Raw genomic sequence first — 20,781 nt, 5'->3', positions numbered from 1 at the left:
TCCTTCTGGGAAGCACAAACTCAGGTAATTCATTATCTAATGAGGTGTAGACTTCACAGAGAATTGCTTTTCCTCAGTTAGGAAGAAGGGAAGAAGAGTGCAGCCTGTCAGCTCCAGGCCACCACATTCAAATTCCTCAGCATTTCCTGGAGCACGGTCTCTGCAAGACTATCAGCCTAAACCAAGTACTGTGGAGCAGATACAGTGCTTTTATGGCTTTGGTCCCAGCCGGACCTCTAAGCAGCCCATTAGAAAGTTAAGGTCATAATAGGGCTGATCTGACTTTTAAAACTGGTACAACATAGGTCCATAGGATCTCACTAGTCATTTTACAGCTGCTGGATTATTTCTGTCATGCTCATCGGGATGTAAATTCTGTCTCCCTGTTAAACAGGCTGACCCTAAATTAGAGGAAGGATTCTGCAGCCAGAGATCAAAACAAAAGATAGTCCAAGCAAAGACCTGATGTGGGAAAGGCAGCTGATAAATTGCCTCTTGAACAGAACTCTTCATCCACTAAAATCCAGAGAGCACAATGGGGCTTATAGGTGGTTTTTATTCAGGACTTGTAGAGCTGACTTCCTTGAAGTTCATTCCAACTGCTACCAAGGATCTCTGGGGTTGGAGACATGCCAGTGTACCTCACTTGAAAATCCATGGAATTTTTATGTTTTATCACATTCTGATGTTTCTGATGAATCCCTGACTGTTGATTAGTGGGTGGCATTGAAAACATTTCTTTCCTCTCTCCAATGAGTGTCTTGTACCATTTCCTCTTGTCCTACCAATTGTTACTTAGGAAAAGAGACAGACACCCACCTCTCACAACCTCCTTTCAGGTATTCATAGAAGGCAATGAGGTCCCCCCTCAGCCTCCTTTTCTTCAGGCTAAACAACCCCAGATCCCTCAGCCACTCCTCATAAGCCTTGTGCTCCATCCAGACCCTTCACCACCTTTGTTGCCATTCTATGAACTTTCTCCAGTATCTCAATGTATTCCTTGCAATGAGGGACCCAAAACTGAACACAGTATTTGAGGAGGGGCCTCACCAGTGCTGAGTACAGGGGAACAATCACTTCCCTAGTCCTGCTGGCTACACTATTTCTGATACAAGCTAGGATGCTGTTGGCCTTTTTGTCCACCTGGGCACACTGCTGGCTCATGTTCAGCTGACTGTTGACCAAAACCCCCAGGTCCTCTTCCACCAAACAGCTTTCCAGCCAATATGCCCCAAGACCGTAGCACTGCATGGGGTTGTTGAGACCCAAGTAAGAAACCTCACACTTGGCCTTGTTGAATGACAAGCAATTTGCCTCAGCCCATCAATTCAGCCTGTCCTCTGTATTGCCTTCCTGCCTCCAGCAGATCAAGGCTCCCACCCAACTTGGTCTCATCTGCAAACTTATGAGAGTGCACTTGATCCCCTCATCTGGATCACTGATAAAGATAGTAAACAAAACTGGCCCAGGTACTGAGCCCTTGGGAAACAGGACTCGTGACTGCCAGCCAACTGGATTTGAGTCCATTCAGCACAAGTCATTGGGCCTGGCCGTGCAGCCAGTTTTTTACCCATAGTATGCTCATCCAAGCCATAAGCAGCCAGTTTCTCCAGGGGAGTACTTTAGGAAAGGGTGTAAAGAGCTTTGACTAAATTCTAGGTAGACAACATCCACAGCATTTCCCTCATCCACTAAGCGGCGGGTCACCTTGTCGTAGGAGATCAGGTTAGTCAAGCAGGACTTGCCATTATGAAGAGAGATGGTATTTCAGAGCTCCTCCCTGCCTTTTTCTACAACATGTATCTTGGCAAGTGTCTTAACCATAGAGGAGTGTGAATAAGAGCACCAGCATAACCACAATAGCTTTATGAAAGGTTGTCTGTAATTTGTTGTCTGCTTTTAGTAAGAAAGCCCAGAAATGAATAAAGTATACTTTAGGATTAAATAAATGATTGATTTGACTGATGTGGACTGCTTTCATCTAGTGGCCTGAAGTAGTTTACAAATAAATTTGAAATTTTGGTTCAAACACTAAATATAAAAAAATAATCGATTTCTCTCAAGTCTGATGTGCAATGGAGTTGAGGAATGAGCTATATAGTTACTGAGTGTGGGAATGGTTCAGGTGCAGAGACACCACTAAAGCTGCTTTGTCTGTCCCTATAGCACCAAATAGCATGAAATCCATTCCCATATCTCACACATACACCCTGCAAGATTTTAATGCAAAATATAACTCCATTTTTTTTAGAATAATTTCTTCACATTTGCTCAGTAATGATGCAGAAACAACGTGGTAAAACCTGCACTGCTGTGCACATAGATGTTTGTACACAATTCTGACAAAGAATTCAACACTAGGTAAGCACAGCTTTGAAGGAGTTTGATAAGAACCTCCCACAACAAGCTATAACTCTTTCTAGTGGAGTTGTCTTGTGACAGCATTGCATAGTTCCTGTTCCCCATGTCTTTTGTAATCAGAGCATCATGATTGTGAAGTAAGGCAGCTGCTTAAAAATAGTAAAAATGTTACAGGTCCTCTAATTAAAATCAAGCCTGAAAGCTCTGAAGTGTTGGCTAAGTGCAGTAATAATTTTTAAATCACCTGGGAGATGCCAGGTCTCTCTGGCTTTGCTGTACTGAAGGGCGCATTGAACAACTTCACAATATGAATGAAAAATCAAACTGGAAGCTCCACAGAGATCCCTGTAGAAACAGACTGATTTATAAGTTGGTGCAAAGCTAACAAAAGGCTACATTGGATTAATTTATCATGATTTTGATAAATAAAACACAACTCTGGCTTCACAATTGTGATTAAATTGGGCGATTTATACACTTTGTAGCGATCATACTCTTAAAGGCAGCTCCTCTCCGGTAAAAATGTCTGGTCTTGCATATGATATAGTCCTGATCACAATAGCTAAAACTTCTGATAATTCCTGGTTTACAGAAGTAGATCTCAAAGGCAAAAACCTAATTTGTAGTTATGGATAAATTGGGAAAATCTGGGAAAATTCAAGAATTTCAGTAGCTTTATAATCTGCAAAATACAGTAAGTACCACACTAGTAGTCAGCTTAATGTTTTCTGAAACAGAAATTATGGTGGTGTTTTTGTGACAGGGTGGATGGTGAAGTGCCATGTAAGTATAAATTCACCTCCAGTTCAGCCTGGATTCGGGAGAGGATTTCAGTCTCAAGAAGCAGTCTGCCTTCAGTTTCTAGCAACTGTCTGAGTTAGGGTTGTAAGGTGGATCATTTGATCTCCACAATCCTGTATGGGAAGGGCAGCACACAGTGTCAGGGTTATCTCTGTCCTGAGAACACTGCTACACAGGTGTGGCAACATGAATAGAAAAGCAGATGCAGAGAGTGAGCATGGCGTGGACTATGATAGGGCGCGTAACAGATTGATGGATGGTTTCCTCCATCCTCCTTAAAAAATTGATTTATGATACTATGAGTCCTCATCTAGCTCCTTTATTCAGCCACTTGCTGGTTGGCAGAACATTTTAGGAAGATGATACCAAAGCTAATAGAAAAATACCCTGTGGTAAAGAATGATTCTGCTATAGATTGCTATCCTAATGATGACAGCAGAACTTCAATTTGCTGAGTTTCCTATCACTTGTGCTTCACTGTTGATTTAAGGAGCCACCCCACTGTGAAGACCATCACAAAGCATAGCAAGGACAGGTACAGGTTTCTTTTGAATCTATGTCCCTTATTGAATTTGGATTCCACACCAACTTTTGTCTCCCACCCTGGGGGAGAGAGAGAAAAAAAAAGAAAAAAAGGAAACCAGTTAATTCAAACTCACAGTAGGTTGCTGATTATGAGCTTAAACATGATAATACATGCATGGATTTTTTTTTCCAGTTAAATATCTACCCAAAATATCAGCTATAAATTAGAGTAACAAACAATTTTATTTTGAACAATTTTATTTTAAACTGCAGAGAAACATCCTACAGTACAGTACAGAATAAAAAAGAGCTTTTCACAGATGGTAAACAGAGGCTATGAAAATTAAATAGCTATATCTAATTGAGATTACTGCAGCATTGTGGGGTATTAATTTTACCAGCTGTGTACTAAAAAGAAGGCTTTCTTTTGGCAAAACAAAAAAATCACAAGAGGTAGGGAGGAAACGGAGCAGCATACACTCAATGTTCTGATGTTGAAAATTGCACACATAAATACAGATACATCCTAATAATTTATTTATGCTGTCAGATACATAGCCATAACATAGATTTTTCTAAACTTGTAAAAGTGACTGCATTTGTGCATTTCCAGGGTCCCTGCCATTGACTTCTGGGAAGATTTTATCATAAAAGACTAAATGCAGACATTGGAAACACGAGAAATCGTATGCCACTAGGGCTAGGAGCACACTTGCTCTGTGTCCCTGGAAAATACCTCTCTCCTCATGGGAACCTTCTGCAGCCTGACCCCATCCTGGTGACCATGAAGCAAAACTAAATTTTCACTCTAACCTATAAACAATTAAACTGTAATTGTTAGTGTGTAATATGTATCTTTTCTTTCTTATTATCCTGTCTCAGCTGCTTTGAATAATAGAATTGACCCAGATTTTCCTAATTGAAGCCACAAGGCAGATTCTGGGGGAGAGAATTTCCAAAGGACCTCATACGGTTATGGGAACAATATACACAGTACTTATCTTGGGCCCTGTGGTCATGAGTCAGTGTGATGATTTCAGTCAAACCCTCCAGGTACTTAAAAATCAATATTTTGGAGGCTCTGGTCCTGTGCGCTTCTTCATGACTCGGATATTCTCTGCTTACTCTGGAGATTTCTGCTCTGATTGCAAGATGGAAGTGTTTGTTATTCAGCAGTAATTTAATTACCTCCACTCCTGAAATATTCTAAACCTGATTTGCTCTCACTGAGGCTGACCATTATGCAGTAAGGCATTATTTTAATACAGATGCTGTGTACAGAAGGGGAAGTAAATTAACATATTACTATTTGCAAACACAGAGAGAAATAAAACATGTTTTTTGCTGAATATTCTGAAAAATTCATGATTTGTGATACCTATGCCTGTTCTTTCTTGTAGAGCCTTTCTTCCCAAAGAGGAGTGAATTTGTTCAAATCACCTGGATGTAGTAAGGGGAAAGAAGCATTTTGACTGGGACAACATAGCATAGTCCAGGCAGTTGAGCAGTAAGCAGAATGGCCAGTTTGCTTCAGCATCAAATCAGCATCCATAGTGGATCAAGCCAAAACATGTTTCCCATTTCTGTCTTTTAATCATGTATGTCTGGTCCCACCCCTGTTGAGATCAATGAAAAGATTCCTTTTTATTGGAGTTTGCAGCACGTTCAGTGTCCTCTGCAACCAGGAACCAGATGAAGCTCTGTTTTTCACTTACATAAACAGAAAGCATTGGACAGATGCGATGTTGCTTCCAAACAAGGTAAAGTACCAAGGCTTGTTTAGCACAGATCAGGTCTGCTCAGGAGAGCAGTGCTTTATCTTTTCCTGTATCCATTGTTGTTAGAGTGAATAAAGGACTCAGCATTCCGATTCAATGTGAATCACACAAAGCCATTTATTACAGAAACAAACCTCCTTATATATGCAGTTATTTCCTGATCATGCGTCCACGCTCCAAGCATGCATTAATTGATTAGATATCATCTATGTTCACGAGCTATCCACGTGTCTGAGTCTCACTGCTGATAGGTCTGTTGATTTACGTCATGTTGCTGCCTTGTGGTTGCTGAACTGTTTTACTTCCACAGCAGATCCTGTTTTCAGCTTTCCAAGGTGGCCTTAAAATTCCTTTGGGCTTGGCTAGTTCAACAACAAATCTCCATCTAATAGAAACCCATCCACACATTGTGGGGCAGCAGAAAAGAAACTTTCATATCTATGTCTTTGGGTTACACTAGTCTTGGATGCTGGGGCCAACAGGCATTCCCATAGGAAAGTGTTGCGGTCCCGCAGCTAATCAGAATGGAAAACAGGTATGTGGTTCTCAGGCAGCAATGTTGCCATGATGGAGAAGGAAGTGGTTGTCAGATTCCCCCAGTGTCACCAGAAGAAGATGGTGATGGAAGGCAGATGAAGATCAGATAACACCTTTGAATTTCACATCTGCAACTGATCTTTATAGTGCAAGCTGAAAACTGTGAGCCTCTGTGTACCCGTCATGGGACTCCCCTGAGAGAAAGAGGAGATAAAACGAAATGTATACTGGAAGACCTGAACCAAGGCAGGTGATGAATGCAGAACTGCTGTGATTTTGACAGAGCTGAAAGCCTGAGCCAGCAGAGAGGAGAAAAGCGCACGCAGCCACAGGGAGCTTGTGAGGAGATGGAGACCTGGATGAGGTAAAGGATTGAAAGGACAGAAGCCATGTCTACAAATGACTTCTGCATGAAAACTAGGTGGAAGATCCTGATGGGCCCCAAGAAGATGTCTTGAGAAGGTCTGTTCAGGAGAGACAAGGCATGAAGCAGAAACAACTCATACATGCATGGCTCCACCTTTGGATCTTAAGTGTCACCTTTCTGAAGTTTTATTGCCCTCCTTTCTCCCTGTCCATCACCTCGCTCTTGAGCTGCACTCTTGTTTGGCTTATACACAATTGAACAATGTAATTTATGACTGTGATTGCCAGACATTGCCGTGTTCTTTTCCATTATAAATCAAGCCTCTTCCACTAGCATGGTGGCTGAGTCAGGGTCAGCAGAGCTGTGCAGCAGCACATGATGCAAGGTCAGACACACCATCCCCCCCTCCTCAAAGGAGTGGCAGGGACTGAGACATGCAGCCCTCTCTCTCTCTTAACTTTCATAGAATCATAGAATCATGGAATGTTCTGAGTTGGAAGGAACCCATAAAGATCATCGAGGCCAACTCCTGTCCCTGCATATGACAACCTCACAGTTCATACCATGTGTCTAAGGGCATTGTCCAGTCTCTTTCTGAACACTGTCAGGCTTGAGGCCATCACTGCCTCCCGGTTGCAGTGCTCCACAACACTCTGGGTAAAGAAACTTTTCCTAATGTCCAATCTAAACCTCCTCTGGCACATCTTCCTGCCATTTCCTGAGGCTCTGCCATTGGTCACCAGAGAGAAGAGCTCAGCACCTACCCTTCTTCCTTCCCTTGTGAGAAACCTATAGATTGGGGGTGTCAAACTCATTTTCACAGGGGGCCACATCAGCCTCACTGTTGCCTTCAAATGGCCGAATGTAATTTTAGGACTGTATAAATGTCACTGCTCCTACATTTATGCAGACTGACACCCCTGCTGTAGACCATGATGAGGTCTCCCCTCAGCCTTTTCTTCTCTAGGCTGAACAAACCCTGTGACTTTAGCCACTCTTCATATAGTTTCCTCTACAAACTCTTCATCAACTTTGTAGCCCTCTTCTGGACATGCTCCAGTAACTTTTTTATCCTGTGGCCCCCAGAACTGCACACAGTGCTCCAGGTGAGGCCACACCAGTGCAGAGTAGAGTTGTACAATCACCTCCCTTGCCTGCCTGGCAATGCTGTGCTTGATGCACACCAGGACATGGGTGGCCCTCTTGGCTGCTAGGACTCACTGTTGGCTCATGTTCAACTTGCCGTTGACCAAAGCCCCCAGATCACTTTCTGAAGAGCTGCTCTCCAGCATGTCATCTCCAGTCTCTATGTACAGCCAGGGTTGTTGTGTCCCAGGTGCAAAATCCATAACTTCCCTTTGTTGAGCTTCATGTGTCGGTGCTTGCCCAGTTCTCCAATTTGTCTTGATCCCTCTGCAGGGCCTCTGCCCTTGAGAATGTCAACAGCTCCTGCCAATTTTGTGTCATCAGTGAACTTAGTATTGCCTCAAGTCCTGTGTCTAAGTAATTTGTGAAGACGTTGAAGAGTACTGGCCCTAACATGGATCCCTGCAGAACCCCACTAGTGACCGGTCACCAGCCTGACATAACCCTTTTTACTATAACCCCTTAAGCCTGGCCCATCAGTCAATTGCTCACCCTCTGCATTGTGTGTTTATCCAACTGGATGCTGGCCATCTTGTCCAGGAGTATACTGGGAGAGGCAGTATCAAAGGCTTTACTGAAATCCAAAAAGATCACATCAGCTGGTTTCCCTTGGTCAGCTAGGTGGGTAACCTTGTCATAGAAAGAAATTAAGTTCTCAAACAAGACTTTCCCTTCATGAGCCCGTGCTAGCTGGGGCCAATGACTGCATTGTCATTCAGATGTCTTTTGATAATTCCTAGAACAATCTTCTTTGTGATTTTACCAGGCATTGAAGTGAGGCTGGCATGCCTGCAGTTGCCAGGGTCATCCCTGTTGCCCTTCTTGTAGATTGGGACAACATCTGCCAGCTTCCAGTCATCTGGGACCTCTCCAGATTCCCATTTTTGGTATCTACCACTGCTGCAAAGTTACAAGGATCCCTACGTGTCAGGCTGTGATTCTTTGTTTATTAATCCTCACAAAGCACAGAGATTATCCAGGGTCAACATGGCTAAGCTTCCTAAGGCAGTTTGGTTACTTCTAACAGTGCATGGCAGAGCTTAGACTACAATGAATAAACTGAGGGACAAAGATAGTGTCTTACTTTCAAATGTAATAAAAGGCTTCCTCAGAAGTTTTCTTGGGGACTAATCCTCTCCCCCTCTCCGTAGCAACTCCTTGGACATCAATCTAGGAATAAATGAGCTGATACGAAAGACAGGAGACCAACAAAACCAACCAACCAACCAAAAAGAGTCAAAGCTCACACTCAAGTGAAATCAAGAGGTCCCTAATATTGAGGTGGCAAAAGAGCTGGTGCACATTGCTGAGCCTGATACTCACGAAAGCAGGCCCTGTGTGCTGAGAATAGAGTACACGGGGCTCTGGGTTTCAGTACTGTTATCTCCTGTGGGAAAACCCTTCTCTCGTTCTGCAACATCCCTAACTCAGGGACTTGGAGGGAATAGGCAAAGGGTAAGGAAAATATGCTGTTTCCATTGTCACATAAACACATGGAAGCACTCCCACCAGAGGAAGATATAAAGGTCAGTGCTAAACTCTACCTATTGCTCTCAATTTGTTTTAATCCTACATATAGTTCTGGAGAAGGTTCCATGAGGTAATGATGGGAAGATCTTTTATTGGGCTGGTGTTTCTCTAAGAGAAAGACTGTTTCAGGTCAAGTTATCCCTTGAGGTGGAAGGGTGGGCAAGCTGCTCTCTCAATGTCTTCTTTAACCATATACTTTCAAGTCTGACTGACAATTTTGTTCCTTTTTTATTGTATCGTGTATTGGAATATGAATGAAATATAATAGACAGGTTTGTGTAAGAAGAGACAAGGTCTCCCCTAGTTTGTATATGAAGCAATATAAGGAACAAGCATTGAAATCTCTTGGTGGCTTTTAAAAGCTCAGCTGGTAAATAAAACAGTAATTCCAGACACGGACACATCTGTTCAGATGTAGATTCAATACCACCTGCAGCTACACAAAACCACTGAGGAGAAAAATTCCATGAGAATTGTAACCAGTATCATTCATATGCCACCTTTTTCCCAGAAATTAAAACTCATTATTAACTGTCATGCAGTATTATTTCTTGGGTTGCAGACTGAGGACCTATTTCATGCTCTCAGAGCACCTTGGGAGGAAGAGTTGTTTCCTGAGTGAAAGAAGAGCAATGTAGCCATTTGTCCACAGTGAAAACAACCAGCCATGAACAATTCCTAGCACCGTGGATGGTGCACAGCTGTTGTTGCAGGGCTCCTGTGTGCATGCCTTCAGATGTACCATTACAAAATTTCTGATATCCAGACCTGCATGGGTTTATATTAGCAAGACATTACTTGCGTACCACTCCCACTGGCTGCTGTAGGCTTCACATGCACACCCTAAGTCAGCTGAATCTTGTGTTAGACAGACTTGTGAACATGTCAGACTAGCCAAGGGAACACAATTTCTTCCTCTGCTCCAAGGACTGAAACATGCCTTTGTTCAGAATCACAGAATCATTTTGTTTGGAAGAGACCCTCAAGATCATCGAGTTCAATGGCTAACCTAACACTGTCACTAACCCATGTCCCTAAGAACCTCATCTATGCTTCCTTTAAACACCTCCAGGAATGGTGACTCAACCACTTCCCTGGGCAGCCTGTTCCAGTGTTCGACAACCCTTTCCTGGAATAAATTTTTCCCAATATCTAATCTAAACCTCCCGTGGCACAACTTGAGGCCATTTCTTCTTGTTCACTTGCTACTTGAGAGGAGAGACCAACACCCTCCATGCTACAAACTCCTTTCAGATAGAGCTATAAGGGCTCCTCTCAGCCTCTTTTTCTCCAGTCTAAACAGCCCCAAGTTCCTCAGCCACTCCTCATAAGACGGGCACTTCAGACCCTTCATTTGCCCTCCTCTGAACTCTCTCCACCACCTCAATGTCTTTTTTTGTAGTGAGAGGCCCAAAACTGAACAGAGTATTCAGCATGTGGCCTCACCAGTGCTGAGTACAGGGGGATGATCACTTCTCCAGTCCTGCTGGCCACACTGTTTCTGATACAAGCCAGGATGCTGTTGGCCTTTTTGTCCACCTGGGCACAGTGCTGGCTCATGTTCAGCCAGCTGGTGATCAGCACCCCCAGGGTGCAATCTGGGCTGCAGGACAGGTGTGTAGTACCATAGCAGTCCTCATTCCCTGTTTATGCAGGTATTAGGATGAAAGAAATGTGCAGTGTAAATATCCAGTGATGAAAGAAGCTGTGACTATACGAAGTATATACATAGTGATATTGAATAGTTTATAGAGACTGGAAAAGGTGATAGTTCAACAATGGCAATAGCAGGTAGAATTATGTGAGTAACTAAAATAATATTTTCAAGTAACTATAATTATCTTAGCAGCATATAATAATGGTAAATATTAGCAGCATAATGTTATGGTTATTGTGTTATGTTTAACCCAAGCAGCTATGAGTCAGTAAGACCACTCCGTAGGTCTTTTGAATCCCCATCCAGAGTATGGGAGTCTCAGGGGCATCCTACCTGGCATGTCAACGGGAATGGTGTTCAGCTTGGCAGCAGTTTGTTTTCAGACTCCAAGATCCTTTGCACTGATAGTCTTCAGCTGGTTCTACCATGCAGTCTTTGAGTTGTCTTTATATCCCTCATAAAACTCCCTTCTGTATTTCCTTAGGTTGTCCAGATAAATCATTTGTTTCTAAGGAGTCAGTTCCAAATCTGATCCAAAGATAACCACTCAGTTGCACCTTGATTGCAGCTGTCTTCCTGGAGAGTCAGTTCTACAACTGACCCAGACGTAGCAGTTACTTCTGCAAGTGTCCTAACTGTGATGTTATTGCTTTATTTATTCTATGGTCTAGATATTTGATATGCTCATTTTTAGTAAGCAATAGTGAGCTTGCAATGAGAAATGGTAACTTTATTTGCGGTGGGTTGACATTTTAGCTGTACATCCATCTTGGTTCAATAGTCCCACTGTTCCTTGACACACTTATTGCCGTTAGAGTTAGATAGAGTTTCCAGCATATTTCTAGTTCATGCACTTATTTGACTTCCTGTGGAAAGCAGAAGAGACAGGGATGGAAAGATCTGGGAGGAAGTTGATGTCAGCATTGTTAGTCTCCTCTTTTCCTGACATGCAGTCAGGGAGTGTGAGGTAAAGCAAGGGCCATGATATTTTGTTCGCTTTTTCCTGCTCTTTCCACCTGATGTCTGAGAACTCCATCCCGCCAGTATTTTTGCAACATATGACCCAGTGAAAACAGTCCTCATGTGACAGCATAGTAGTGACTTTAGGAGTGGCAAGGTGGTTTATATACTTAAAATGCTTCAGTATCTTGCTGGGTTAGGTTCTTAATTCTACCTTATTAACTACATAGTGGCGTAAGTAAAGACCAAGCAGATAGCAATATAAACATAGCCTCTGATACTATATTTTGTGGTGTTGGACATTAAAATAAAATGAAATAATTTTCATCCTCAAAATTTTTTAAGATAATGCAATATTTTCCATACTTGGGAAAGCCAGAGCACCAAAACGTCATTATTTTTAGTTGCGTTTTGTTTGCTTGTTTAGATGGTTGGGTTTTTTTAATTGTTTGTTGACTTCACCTTAAAGATTTCATGTGAAGACACTGAAATGCTTTTTTAAAATTTTGCTCATATCAAGACTTTCCTCTGTGTAATTTGATTTCCTATGAAACAATTTCAAACTTGAAAAATGCCATTGTATTCACATATGAAACATCATAGCATTACATTTTGATTCATGTAAAGCATTATGAAAGTTTCTTATAAAAATTGCTTTTGATGCAATGTCATCTTTCTCCAAGAGAAGAATACTTTTGTCTATGTTAAATTTGTATTTGGGTTTTACAGATATACTAGGGGGAAACAGAATCAGGGGCAACAGACACAGACTGAAACATGGGAGGTTCCATCTGAATATGAGGAAAAACTTCTTTACTTTGAGGGTGACAAAGCACTGGAACAGGCTGCCCAGAGAGGTTGTGGAGTCTCCTCTGGAGACATTCAAGATCCACCAATACACATTCCCGTGCAACCTCCTTTAGGTGTACCTGCAGTTGAGTTGGACTAGATGATCTCCAGAGGTCACTTCCAACCCCAAACATTCCGTGATTCTGCGATTTTTTTCTTTACTGGTGAACAATTTAATCTGTTCTTAATGGAAAAAAATGTAAACAGAAAATCACAAAAAGAGCATCTCTTTCATATCTGTTAATCAGTACCATACTATTGATACTAGAAAATACTGAATACATTTTACCAACACAATTCTTCAATGTTTTTGAAATCATATCTAGTTTTCTTTTTGAAGTTTTTTTCATTCAAATTGTTTTGCTGGTCTTTGTATGGGCTTAGGCTAGTTATTTTATGGTTTTGATGGACGGAGAGCAATCTTAATTCCATTTGGTACTTTAATTAAAATTTAGGCATAAGTAAAGAAATGGCTTTTACAGAGCAATAATTTTGAAGCTGATAGCTGCTACAGCAAACCTTAATGCCTTTCCTCTTCCTCACAAAAGTCAGGTACCTCCCTAATGTAGCCGAACTGAAATGATTGTAAGTAATCATGCGGGTGCTTGTGAGGTCACTGGAGGGGTAGGAGCTGATAGGGCATGAACAGGCAAGTGTGAGTAGCCGTAAAGGTGGCTGGTTAGAAGAGGAAATGACTGAATGTCAAATGAATGTTCGAACACCACCAACCTAGGAGTTGTGAGCCTGAGGACCAGAAGCATCCTTGCAATGTGGAGCTAGTTTCTTTAAGGAACAGCTGGGATCAAGAAATGGGAGACCTCCTGAAATTGTGTTGATGATCACAAAACTAAGAAAGTTTAGCCTCAATTTTTTTTTGTCAGAAAAAGTGGAAACAGTCTGAATAAACAGAGCAGGCCTCTGAGTGACCTGATTTAGGACTAGGTCTCTTCCTTCAGAGGTCTGTTCCAACCTAAAGCAATCTATGATTCTGTAATAAAGAAGGTAGCTTGCAGATGTCCTTGTTGCTGTAGATATGCATGTGACAGTTTGAGTAATTTTTTTTTAAATTGTGTATCACCAAAATTTCTGTGCAAACTCTTATGGAAATAACACCAAAACCTGAGAGTTAGTATGAAGGCTGAAGAGTGACAAAGGTTAGTGATATTTTCCTTAAACACGCCTCCAAACTAGCAGTTGGGAAGAAAGTCCTAGTCACTGTAGAAGCTACTATAGCATTTATTTCCCTAGTCGAATTCACTCAACCATTTGGGCTCAAAGGGCTATAGTAAATGGGGTTACATGGGGCTTGTGACCCGTCACTAGCAGGTTTCTGCAGGGATCCGTCTTAGGGCCAGTACTCTTTAATGCTTTCATAAATGACTCGGATGCAGGACTTGATGAAATACTAGGTAAGTTTGCTAATGACACAAAGCTGGGAGAAGCTGTTGATACTCTTGGGGACAGAAAGACAAATTAGAGAACTGGGCAATCACCAGCCGTATTAAGTTTAACAAGGGTAAGAGCTGGATTTTGCATCTGGGACACTTCAAGCCTGGTTGTACACACAGCCTGGGGAATGAGAGGCTGGAGAGCAGCTCCACATAAAGAGACCTGGGGGTTCTGGTCAAGAGCAAGTTTAACATGAGCCAACGGTATGCCCTGGCAGCCAGGAGGGCCACATAAGTCCTAGGGTGCATCAAGCACTGCATTGCCAGCCAGTCAGGAGAGGAGATTGTCCCACTCTACTCTAGACTGATGTAGAGTACGGCACAGTGAACTGCAGTTTTGGGCATGACAGTATAAAAAGGATATAAAGCTACTGGGGAGTGCAAAGAGCAGGGCCACAAAGTTGGTGAAGGGTTTACAGGGAAAGCCATATAAGGAGAGGCTAAAGTCACTTGGTTTGCTCAGCCTGCAGGAGACTGAGAGGAGACCTCATAGAATCATAGAGTAGTTTGGTTTAGAAGGGACCTTCAGAGGTCATCTAGTCCAACCCACCTGCATCCTGGTCTACAGCTTTCTCACAAGGGGAGGAGAAGGGGCCGGTGTGGATCTCTTCTCTTTGGTGACCAATGATAGGACCCGAGACAATGACAGTAAGATGTGCCAGGGGAGGTTTAGGTTAGATGTTAGGAAAAGGTTTTTCACCCAGAGGGTGGTGAAGCACTGGAAAAGGCTTGCCAGGGAGGTAGTCATGGCCCCAAGCCTGACAGTATGACAGCAAAAAGAGGTGGGATTGTGCAGGATGTCTGCCATGTGAGAATATTTAAAATTGTCTTTTTCACTGCAGTTTGCCTGTCTGTCCTGTCTTGTTTGCTTTCTTATGTTGACAAATATTTTTTCCTGAAATTTTGCCACATCCATAAATATATACTATAAAATGCTGCAGATAGAATGTCAAAATCATTGAAGATGATCAACTTGAGCATCAGCCTTGTTGACAGAAAAGACGAGGATCAACGCCAGTAGAATAACAGCCTGAAACTTTACTAACATGGAGCTTGTACTGTCTTTGCTAGGCCCACGGCTCAGTTCTCTACCATGCATGTTTCTGAGTGATCTGATCATCTGTCCATCTTGTCTTGTGAGAGCTGTCTATGCACTAGGCTGTATGTATGGGAGAGTTGTTAGGATTGATAACTTGGGTGTCTGTGTAAAAAAGCAAAAGCAGAACTTAACAATGATGTTCATACGACAGAATATGAACTACTGCGTGTGATGGCTGGCTTCATCAGTGATCCTGTTCAGTGCGTGACCGACAATGTGTTATCTCTCCCCTTGCAGTATGGGATAAAGAAGAAGGAAGAAAAGGAAGCAGAGGCCCAGGCCACACTGGAAGCTAATGCAGAAGGGAGTCTGACGCGCCCAAAGAAGGCGATTCCTCCTGGATGTGGGGATGAGGAGGAGGAGGAAGAAGGAAGCATTCTAGACACAGTCATCAAATACCTACCAGGGCCCCTGCAGGACATGTTCAAGAAGTAATAGCTACAGACTGTTAAATGGGCATAAACAGTACTGCAAAGGATTTCTCTTTTGCCCAATGGGGATTTACAATCTTGCCATCCATCACACAGCCCTCCCCACCTCTGCCTTCTACTGCTCACTAGGAGTCCCCTTGCTTCCCATTCCCTTTCTTACTGACTTTTTCCCTTCCCTACACCCCAAGATTTATTTATTCCTTTTTTGTATATAGCCACATCCATTAGATGCCTCCGAATGGATATAAAGATTAAAAAGCTGCAGACTACACAACTTTTATTATAAGCCATAGTACTATGTATGTTAAATAAGGCAACTGTACACTAAACATAGAAAAGGAACAAACTCATGTGCATTTCCATCCAAAGCAGAAAGGAGTGTTCACTAAGTGTGAACAGTGGCCTCTTCAATTTTATTTAATTCTATTTTTGTTTTTATTGATAATAATTATTGGTGATTATTATTAATGTTCTTGTTAATTGGCTCGCACTAGCCATTTTTTGATGAGCACATCTGCCCTTTGAAGGGGTATCTCATTCTCTGACTGAAGCAGAATTTTCTGTTTTAATCCCATCACTGGCATAAATAAAAGATCATTTGGAAGGTAAATCATGCATGACTTACATAGCTAACATCACTCAGAACTGTGGAAGAAGTGAGTCATATCCTGGTAGAAGTTAAATGCCTCAGAATCTAAGCAAGAGTCATGTTAGTTTGGGAATTAGCCATACATTTAACTTAAAAGAGCAGATTTGGTCAGACAGTTGCCATACAGAGAACTGAAACCACAGGAGAGTGCATGGTGCTCTGGTAGAGGACCTCCGCAACCCTTTTGAAGCTAGTGACCAAGTACATAGGCTGCTCTGATTAGCTAGCCTTCCTCTTTCTGCCCAGTGCTATTTTCAACTGCATCATTCCCAGCAGTGCTTGCAGAACAGACATTTGTTTCCAAGTATATAGTTGTGGCTGTGTCCTGCCCACCCCTTCCTGCAGTGTGTGGGAGAGTGTGGTGGCCTGAATGTTAGCCATGGTGCTGGAGATCCAGAAATCCTGGGTATGTCTGCTCTATATTATGCTAAATTACTGCATTGCATTGGGGAGATCACTTATTTTTCTTCCCCCCACAGCTTCTCCAGCTGTAAAATGTAGGTTTCTGTCTTTGCCTTCTAAAAAGGCATAAAGTGAGGATGCTTCTCTAGTGCTGTGCTGGAGCTAATTAATACTATACCTGTGTGTGTCATCCCTTGATGCCAGCAGAGTGGGAGGAAATCCCTCTCTCACCACTATCTTTGTTGCTTTTCACAGACAGAGGTACAGAGGGCTTCTCTATACAGCACTGTAGGTATTGAGTATCTGCATATGGTAAGCGAAATTCTGGTACATACTTAGTAGTGCATACACAAGCTTACATATATAGACATATGTTGAACACAGACCCTCATGATCAGGTGTCTGGCTTGTCATCTGAAGAGCTGATCCTGGAGTTTTTGCATTTGGCCATGTCTCTGTAGTTACTGTTGTGAGAGTGTCATGCCATCTCAGTCTCATAATTTTCTATGAGTATCAGAGTTTGTCTGGCAAAACTAGCATTGCTTGTCCCTGTCATGGGAAAAACAATAATTTCCTAAGTACATGGAAGAGATTTGGAATCAAATACGTACTTTCTACAGACAAAAAAGGAAAGCAATCTCAGACACTTAATTATGTACCTGAATTGAGAATTTTATTTCATGGAACTTCTTTGATGCACTTGTTCAGTGGAACTGAGTTTAGACAAATATCTCAGTATTTTCCTGAATAAGAAATTGTAAAAGACATTTATCATATTCTCAGGTAAGCAGAAGAAATCTGCACCATGGTTAAGGCAGTGAGCTTGTGAACTCTGTGCCTTTTAGCAGTATCTCTCATAACAGGGAAAAATATTATGAAAGAGAAGAAATTTATTTATTTTGCCCTACTCACCCAATTCTTATTCAGACATGATAGTTCTTGTTCCTTCACAAATAACTTCCACTATAAGATTTCACCAAATCAAAGGTGGAAGCAGAGGAAGTTTTACTGATCTACAAGGCAGAATCAGCTGATAAAGATGCATCTGATTTCAGGCTGCATTTACAAACAAGACATGTTCATTCAAGTGCAAGCTGCCAAGGGCTTCCAAAAGGAAGGAGAAGGCAGGTTTTCCCTTTCAGATAATGTCAGTAGTTTTTTGCCCTAACTTTCATCTAATGCAAGATGAGTGTCTACCCCTAGGACTTTAATGACCCAGAACATTCTTTATCTCTGAATCAATGCTTGAGTATAGCATAGCAGTGTTGAGCAATTTACTATTTTTTTAGGAGGGTGTCCTACTTGTCCCATGAAATTCAGTAACTAGTAATTTGATCCTACTTCAGTAAACCTCAAAGAATTGAAAATTTTCTTTCTGTTGCAAAGGAAGTGATTGTTTATGATGCTCTGCTACACAGAAAACTAAGTCCAACATCCCTGAAAGACAAAAGGCAGAGTTTGACTCTTTGCTTCAGTCACTCATTAGTAGAGAAATCTATCCCAGATCACACTGCATCCTCTAATACATAGACAGAACCAACAGAGATGTGTCCTGGTTAAAAGGAACACATAAATTCATATTTCCCTGGTCTTGTGCTGAAGAACTCTGCAAACAAATAAACAAAAACTATGAGCTCATCCTGCTTTGCCTTGGCCTTTCACTTCCACTCCCTTGTTGACCTTTCCCTACCCCCCATCATGTATTCACTTCCTCATCCAGCTGAATACTCCTGTCACAGAATTGTAATTTTCTGCCTGGTGTCCTTCTTGCATTGGTACTGGCAATTGTTTGTTTTCACTAGTCTCCCTGGTAGCTTGATATGTGTGTTTGTGCACATATGTGTGGAAGATGAGGAAAAAAGAGAAGAAAGGGAGAAGAGAGAGAAGAAAAGAGTGTTTGCTATTTTTTTCTAACTGTGCTTCATCAGCTGTGCCGTTGAATGAATGGTCCAGGTCAGGATCTTTTGTGGTCTGTGCTCAAATTTTGTAAACAGCTAGTGCTATCTCTGGGCTCGGAGCATGAAAAATACTTCTTTTGTGAGCTGAGCTCCTGAGCTCTGTGAACATCTGAATACAAACCCTGAAGAGGGCCAGAAGAACTCTATGCTGAGTTTGTTAGGCCTCATTGCCAGGCTCACAGAGCAGGAGGGAAAGGGAAGGTGGTTTATTAAATAATGTTTGATGAGTCTTTTTCATTGTGGGAGCTTCCCAGCCCAGCTGTTATCACTTCTGTATCTCAGCTCTCCACACTCCCAACAGCCCTGCCTCCATGGACAGCAGAGAGTTAAGCTAGGTGTGTACTGGTAGTTCCCATTCTAATTTTCATTTTCTTTCAATAAAGACACATAACAGAAGATCTACCACAGGTACTGGACAGGTTTTGTTTGGTTTTGCCTCACAGAACTTTTGGCACTTTGCGTGAGTTCTGGACCTCTCCTCAAGTCACTCCACTGTCCCTGAAGTGACTAAGCAATGCTGAACAAACTTGAGAGCAGGCACTCTCCCCACCCTGCTGTCCCATTTCCTTTCCCACTCTGAACTGGCAACATGGAACACAGACACCTTTCGCTTGTGTATGAATGTGAGAAGTATTGTCTCAGACAATTTTCTCCCAGAACACTCAAGACTAAAGAGAAGCATGGTTCATTGTTTTGGTTCTGAATCTTTTTGTCTTTCCATGACATTGTTTTATTTGCATCACTGGTCTGTTCAATCTCAGGTAAATGAGGTCTTCACGTTGATGGTGATTGGTTGGATGGCTGGTTGGTTGGTTATTTTTTTGTATGGATTTTGGTTTGGTTTGGTTTTGGTTTTGGTTTTAAATAGTTTTTATTTACACAGAAATGTTGGTGGCTAGATATTGCAGTCATTTTCCTTCACAGCTCCAAGACCTTACTGGTTAGTAAAAAAAAGGTTAAAGGACCTCCCCATTAGGAGGGCAAATAATTTAGTTTGCCACTGACTTTGTGAACTCACATTTATGTTTAGAGAAAGCCATATGAAATCAGACTGCAATATTAATTATGAATGCTACTTTTGCGTTTAAAATAAATGAAACAAAATATAAGATCATGTGCTAAATCACTTTGGAGTTCCTCTGTGTTTGTAGTGTCATATGTTGGCTTAGGTCCCTTCCAAACTCCTCTACTTTGTCAAGAAAGACCACACCAGTTATGCTGAATACATCTTTTTGGCAAGCTTGCTGTGCTAGCATAAGCATTGTTAGAATTAGCTTTTGAGACCTCAGTGTAATGTCTTATGTACCTGAAAGCTGCCTGTACCTGTTCTGAATATATGTTATCAGATTAAGTGTTACTTCAGTAAAATGTTTCTCAGTAAAATGTTTCAGTACTGCCATTAAAAAAAAAATGCTGTATTCTCTTTTTCTCTCTCACACACACAGAAGAAAACTCAACTTAGCCATGCATTTTCTAGTAGAAAAGCTTCTAGGCTTTCTTTCAGGAGCATGCAGTACTCTGCAAGCAACTAGATGGTTTAAAGTAGAGACTTTGCGTACGGGAATTTCGTTTGTTATTTGCCTGCTAATTTTTCCTGCATGACATGGGTAAATGGTATGATGTTCTTTTGAAATGGAATCACAGCCAATAAAAAAGGTGATTTCATACATTTTTTGCAATGCTTTCCTTTGAAATTCCTACCAGACCACACTTGGAAAACACAGAATCATGGCGTACTTTTGGCTGGAAAATACCTTTAAGATTATCAACTCCAACCATTAACCCACAACTGCCAAGTATACCTTTAAACCATATCCCTAGGAATCTCATCTACATGTTTTTGAAGCACCTCCAGGGATGGTGACTCAACCACTTCCCTGGGCAGCCTGTTCCAATGTGAAACAACCCTTTCCATGAAGAATTTTTTCTGAATATCCAATCTAAACCTCCCATGGCACAACTTGAGGCCATTTCCTCTTATCCTATCACTTGCTACTTGTGAGAAGAGACCAAGACCCACCTTGCTACAACCTGCTTTCAGGTAATTGTAGACAGCAATAAGGTCTCCCCTCAGTCTCTTCTCTCCAGGCAAAACAACCTCAGATCCCTTAGCTGCTCCTTGCAGGACTTGTGCTCCAGACCCTTCACCAATTTTGTTGCCTTTCTCTGAACTCTCTCCAGCACCTCAGTATCTTCCTTGTAGCAAGGGGCTCAAAACTGAACACAGTGTTCGAGGTGCAGCCTCATCAGTGCTGAATATAGCAGAATGATCACTTCCCTAGT

General features: G+C 41.9%; 1 protein-coding gene across 3 annotated transcripts in view; it reads left to right on the top strand.

Moving 5' to 3' along the window:
* CPLX1 (complexin 1) overlaps window positions 1–20,167 on the top strand; it is an 88,629-nt gene extending 68,462 nt beyond the window's left edge. For all 3 annotated transcript variants that reach the window (XM_005508833.3, XM_021296367.2, XM_065045555.1), the window contains one exon: window positions 15,296–20,167. In XM_005508833.3, the coding sequence (XP_005508890.2) occupies window positions 15,296–15,493 (198 nt within the window). In that variant the 3' untranslated portion in view covers window positions 15,494–20,167. The remainder of the gene's footprint in view (window positions 1–15,295) is intronic.
* Window positions 20,168–20,781: the final 614 nt, after the last annotated feature.

This window comes from Columba livia, chromosome Z (assembly GCF_036013475.1).
Source record: "Columba livia isolate bColLiv1 breed racing homer chromosome Z, bColLiv1.pat.W.v2, whole genome shotgun sequence".
NCBI lineage: Eukaryota > Metazoa > Chordata > Aves > Columbiformes > Columbidae > Columba > Columba livia.
This window is presented reverse-complemented; position numbering and strand designations above follow the sequence as displayed.